Source organism: Ostrea edulis, chromosome 10, assembly GCF_947568905.1.
Source record: "Ostrea edulis chromosome 10, xbOstEdul1.1, whole genome shotgun sequence".
Lineage (NCBI taxonomy): Eukaryota > Metazoa > Mollusca > Bivalvia > Ostreida > Ostreidae > Ostrea > Ostrea edulis.
In genome coordinates, this window is record NC_079173.1 from 18,048,859 (window position 1) to 18,055,133 (window position 6,275).

Sequence of the window (6,275 nt, forward strand, 5' to 3'; positions counted from 1 at the left end):
TTGTAAATTTGGTGATATTTATTGTAAATCAAAAGCACTCAAGGCTGCTTGGGTAACAAGAATTTTCAATGAAAAAACAATCATCTTTAAAATCTTTCTTTAATTCGTGTATTCTTAAAAGATTCGTTACACCCGAATATCTCATAATGACAAATACAACCAGTACTGATGAAATAAAGCAAATTTTCAAATCATTACCATTATTTTACTGCGAAGTACTCAGTAAATTGAATGAATACAAACATAAATCACATAAAATAAAAGAGATGACTGACGTTGAAGTATTGTCGCAAACTATATGGTTAAACAATTTGACTCGATTTAATGGTAAACTTCTTTTTTACACAGATTGGATCAAAAGTGGAATTTTATACATTAAAGACCTCTTTGATGAAAACGGAAATTTTCATGATATCAATTATTTTTCTAATATTCTTGTCAACAAGTCTAACTGGATTTGCGAATATAACACACTGAAAAAGGTTATTAAACCTGTCCAAAAATATCACGATACTTCAAAAGGAGTCTATATAAATATAAAAAAACAAAATAACATTTTATTAGAAAACAAGAGAAGAATATCCCTAAACTTGATAAATAGCAAAACAATATATAATATATTTATCAATAAAATCTTTATTAAACCCTACTGTGAGAGATTTTGGGCAAAAAGCTTCAATTTCAATTTTGAAGAAAACAAAACAAATATTTATCAGTCAAAAATCACTAAAATCAAAGACAAGCAATTAACAGAATTTAATTACAAACTCTTACAAAATCTACTTAATAATAATAAATTTGTTCACAAATGGAATAAGAATGTATCCAATGAATGCCCGTATTGCCAAACACTCGAAGACACAAAACATTTAATCTTTGAGGGTAGAAACGTACAATTAATATGGAAGAAATTAGAAATCATTTGAAATTTAATTTAAAATGGAAACATGTTGCATTAGGATTTTTTCATGAAGAAAATAAAACTACCACTTCAATAAATCATTTATTATCATATACAGCTTATTACATATATAAAATAAAGATGAAGTTAAGATATGAAAATAAAGAAGAAAATATTAATGACATTTCCTATTTTGTAGAAACAAACTTAATGTACCAATATGAGACTTATAAAACATTGAATTTCAACTTCAATTATAAATGGTTTTATGATATTTCTATGACTTTGTGATGATAATAATAAAAAATAGTCAGACTATCTGAAGGAATCTGTCCTTCAGTGAAGCTGCCTGAAGGGGAAAATATGGACATTGTGTGTTTAAGGTTGTTCCCCTCAGGCAGCATGGCTTATTGAAAAACATCTCTACCATATTTATATATATTTCTTATAGTATTTTAAATATCGAATTTATGTATATGACTGTATATCTATATGTATGCATATGTGTAAAGTAGTATAGTATAACAGAATGCGTCTTGTCTCTACATCCGTTTATTTCAGAATGCCGAGTATATGTTATTAAAGAGCATGCAAACACGTGGTTATCAGTGTGTGCGGTAAACAGGGATAATCTCAGAGGTTGATATATACAATGCATATACGTTACACCCCCCTTCTTTAATTATTCTTTTATTACATTATAAGAGAGTGAAAAAATACTGCAAAATTAACAAGTGTTATGAATTAAATTAATAATTCAGAGTTATGATAAAAATAAGAACTATCTTTTGTCTCTAAAATATCGGGATATATATTTACACTATATATATATATATATGAGGATTATTATGCCTCATCACTTTATATAATCACTTATACATTTTGAAGTCCTCGTATCGTTTCGGCAATTTAATTTCTCTGGTAGATCTCCTGGTCGAAGTCAGAGCATAATTGGTCTTATCTGCTGATGGTGGTTTATGATTTTCAATTGTAGTCTTATATGCTGATGGTGGTGTGTTTTCAGCTGTGCTAACGGTCTTATCTGTCACTTCCTCGTTATTTTCGACAAAGGGCTCATTTGTGCAGCGCAAATGTTTTCTGTTTCGTCGATAGAGGCGACCATCCTCCGTGATCACTTGATACGAGCGGATGTTTACTTTTTCGTTGACCTTTGTCTTCGTCCAATTTTTTTCATGTCCAAAAGGTCGAATTCTCACGGTTTCTCCACTTTTAATCTCTGGTAGGTCTTTCGCTGTGCGATTGTAGTAAAATGCTGATCTATGTTTCCGTTCTCTCAATCGCTCCTTGACAGTTGAGGTTAGGGCTGGTTTCAAAAGTTCGGTTTTGATTGGTAGCAGAGTTATTGTACGGCGTGCCATTAGTCGTTGAACTGCAGAAGTTCCAATATTTTCAGAGGGAGTATTTCTCCAATCTAATAGAGCGAGAAAAGGATCGTTTTTGTCTAATTGGCATTTCTTCATTAGGTTCTTTGCAATTTTAACTGCATTTTCAACTTTCCCATTAGATTTTGGGTACAATGGCGATGACGTAGTATGCTTGAACTCATAGTTCTCTGAGAAATAAGCAAAGTCCTTGCTATTGTAAGGCGGGCCGTTGTCTGAAATCAAAATTTCAGGAATTCCGTGTCTGGCCATTTGTGCCTTGAGTTTGGTGATGACTTCCTTTGATTTTTTATCATGTAGACGATCAATTTCAAAAAAATCGGAATAGTAATCAACAGTGATGAAATATTGTTTGTCATCAAATTGAAAGAGGTCAGTTCCAATTTTCTGCCATGGTCTATCGGGAATTTCATGCGAAATGAGAGTTTCTTTGCCTTGCTCATCCTGTATGGTAGCGCAGACTGGACATTCCTTGATAAAAGATTCGATATCTTTCATCATGTTTGGCCAATATAGTTATTCTTTGGTTGTACGGTAACATCCTTGAATACCAATGTGGATGGAGTGTACCTTTTGAAGAATTTCACCTTTCAATGTAGGTGGAATAACAATGCGGTCTCCTTTGAAAATTAAACCATCCTGTGAAGTCAATTCGTTTCTGAATGTGTAGAAGATCTGTATATCGGGTGTCAGTTCATCTCGCTCCGGCCAACCATCTTTGATTGTTTTGTACAGCTTTTGCATTATTTCATCACGCGAGTTTGCAGATTTAATTTTCTTTAGAGTTTCGGACGAGATGGTGACGTATTCACTCATTGTAACGGACTCTTTTTCAGATTTTGCACGGTCGGTAATGGCGAGTACTCTGTCTTCAGAATCATTTCTCTGTATCTGTACAGTTGGCAGATAGGCGCAACTCAGTGTATCAGCAAGATACATTTCAAGACCTCGTTTGTATGTGATCTTGTAATCAAACTTCTGAAGACGCAAGAGCATTCGTTGAAGACGTTTAGGAGCGGAAACTAAACTTTTCTTGCTGATGATTTCTAGCGGTTTGTGGTCCGATTCCACTTTTACTTTCCGTCCAAGTGTGTAATGCTTAAAGCGTTCTATGGCAAAGAGAACAGCGAGTAGTTCCTTTTCAATCTGTGCGTAGTTGACTTCGGTAGGCGTTAATGCACGGGATGCATATGTAACGGGTTGCTCATTTTGTATGAGACAGGCTCCTAGACCTCGTTCAGATGCGTCACACTGTACCGTCGTCGGTAGGTTAAGATCAAAGAAACGAAGTATAGGGCTCGTAGATAGTATTTTTTTCAATTCGTCAAATGTTTTGCCATGTACAGCGTTGTCCCATACAAATTCTGATTCTGCTTTTAGTAGGTCTCTGAGGGGTGCTGTTATCTCCGAGAGATTTGGCGAGAATTTCTGGACAAAATTTACCATTCCTAGTAAACGTTGTATGTCTGCTTTGCAGTTAGGTCTTGGCATTTCAGTGATTGCCTTGATTTTTAAGGGGTCAACTTTGAGTCCATCGCTTGAGATAATGTGTCCTAAATATGACACGGATCGCAATTTTAGTTTCATTTTGTCTTTGTTGATTTTGATCCCTTTCTCCCTGCATCTCTCTAGCAAGGTAGATAATTTTTTGTCGTGATCACGTATGGCCTCGTCATCCGAGTTTCCACAACCGTATACGACTATGTCGTTATGAATCGCTTTGATTCCATGTATACCATATAGAGCTTCATCCATTCTCCGCTGGAATTCTTCGCTTGCTGGTTTAATACCGAATGGCATGCGGAGCCATCGATATCTACCCCAAGGGGTTCCGAATGTTGTGAGAAAACTGTTCTCATCATCGAGAGTAATATGCCAAAAGCCATCCTTGCAGTCTACTACAGAAAAAAATCTGGCTTGGCTTAGTTCTGGCAAAATATCATCTATAGTTGGTGTTGCATAGTGATTTCTCTTTAGCGCTTTGTTCAGAGATTTAGGATCTATACACAGACGCATTTTCCCACTGGGCTTCCGTACAGCCACCAATGACGATATCCAGTCAGTCGGTTCTGTTACTGGAGCCAAAACGCCTAAATCTGACAGTCTGTCGATTTCAGATTTTAACGGTGCCTTCATTGCAATCGGGACTTTTCTTGTTGGTAGTTTTACTGGCGTAACTGATTTATCAACATCGAGGTGTAATTATCCATCTAGTTTACCCAGGCCATTAAATACGTCACTGTATTTTTCAATGATGAAGTTGCTTTGGGAGGCTGACTCAATGGCTGCTATGTTTTCTGTGTTGACAGTTATCATTATCATTCCTTGTACAGCCTTTGCTCCGAGAATAGGATTAAGATTTCCTTCGACCACAACAATTTCTATGTTGTATTTTTTATTGTTTTTGGGGTTGCGGACGCTTATTCGCCGTTTTCCAAGGGGTTGGCATTCCGACTTGTTAAACATTACCAGAGTCATGTCTGCCTTTTGTAACATCCTGAGATAGGGGTCATTACAGACTTCTTTGTAAATTGTCTCGGGTAGAACGTTTACGGTTGATCCGCAATCCAATTGGAATTTCACTGTATCATTTCCAATTTCGATTTCTGCAAAAATCTTTTTCTCAATGGCATTAACATTTTCGATCATGAGGATGAATTCCTCGTCACTGGATTCCTGGTTAACTTGTTTTACATGTTTCCGTTTTGATTTCGACTTTATCTGCAGACATTTTGATGAAAAATGATTCATTTTATTGCACTTCCTGCATGTTTTTCCCCATGCTGGACACAATTCCTTGCGGAAGGGGTGCTCTTTACCGCAATATAAACATTCCTTTTGAACTTTTGTTTCTGGGACTTGTTTGAACTCATTTCTGTGCGCTTGTGTTGTTCTCAGCGGTTTAGTTTTTCGCATGGTTTTCAGTTTGACAGCGTGAAATTCCTCCATGGTTTTAAGTTGCGATGTTGACTTTTCGTTTGCTCTGCAAATGTCAACGCATTTTCTTAGGTCCAGTTTTGCTTCTTGCAGTAGCTTTTTGCGTGTTCCATTGTCACGGATTCCAAGTACAATTCTGTCTCGGATCATATCGTTTTCTAGAGCATCAAATTTGCAGGTTTTCGCTAGAGATCTGAGAATTGCCACATAAGTGTCAATGTTTTCATTGATTTCTTGGTCTCATTTGTAGAAAGTGTACCTTTCATAAGTTTCATTGGTCTGTCCAATGCAGAAGGATTCAAATTTTTCTAGAACTTTGTCTATGTCTTTTTTGTCATCTTCAGATTCAAACTGAAGACCATAAAAATATCCAGACCGTCAGCTCCGATGCAAGTAAGAAAGGTAGCAGTTCTCACCTCCTTGTCTTTTTCCTTGAGAGTAGACGCTGTTTCATAATTGCTCCAAATCCGCTTGAACTTTTTCCAGTTCGTGCACAGGTTTCCTTTAAGATCCAGTTTTCCAGGTATTGGAATGTTTGGATTCACAAAGACAGGGATAGAGGGAGCAGCAGCAGCATTATCTTCGTGATTGTTCATGGTGACAAATATCCAGAGATACACATACAGAAGTTTCACTTAGTACTTTTACTTCTGACACCATGTAAAGTAGCACAGTATAACAGAATGCGTCTTGTCTCTACATCCGTTTATTTCAGAATGCCGAGTATATGTTATTAAAGAGAGAGAGAGAGAGAGAGAGAGAGAGAGAGAGAGAGAGAGAGTGTGTGTGTGTGTGTGTGTGTGTGTATGTATGTCTCTGTGTGTGTATATATATATACGTATGTAATTAAAAAAGAAATACATCCAATCCAATGGGTTCTTGGCACCATAGGTGAGGAATAAGTGGAAATATCCTAGGATATTTTATCCCAACCAAAATTGTATGCTTCCAAATAAAATATATATATATAGTAAAAAAAAAAGAAGAAAAAAAAAAGATTATCTTGATTCAAATGACTCTGGGCTAGGGATTTC

General features: G+C 36.0%; 2 protein-coding genes across 3 annotated transcripts in view; one reads left to right on the forward strand and one right to left on the reverse strand.

Moving 5' to 3' along the window:
- LOC125665230 (apolipoprotein L3-like) overlaps nt 1–6,275 on the forward strand; it is a 73,300-nt gene that overhangs the window by 10,247 nt on the left and 56,778 nt on the right. The gene's annotated exons all lie outside the window — the stretch shown is intronic.
- LOC130051123 (uncharacterized protein K02A2.6-like) lies at nt 1,771–2,805 on the reverse strand. Its single transcript, XM_056152488.1, has one exon. It carries the CDS (start codon nt 2,803–2,805, stop codon nt 1,771–1,773), a length of 1,035 nt encoding a protein of 344 aa, XP_056008463.1.

Coding starts and splice junctions, on each gene's coding strand:
- LOC130051123 (XM_056152488.1), bottom strand. CDS start 2,805: ATGATGAAAGATATCGAATCTTTTATCAAGGAATGTCCAGTCTGCGCT.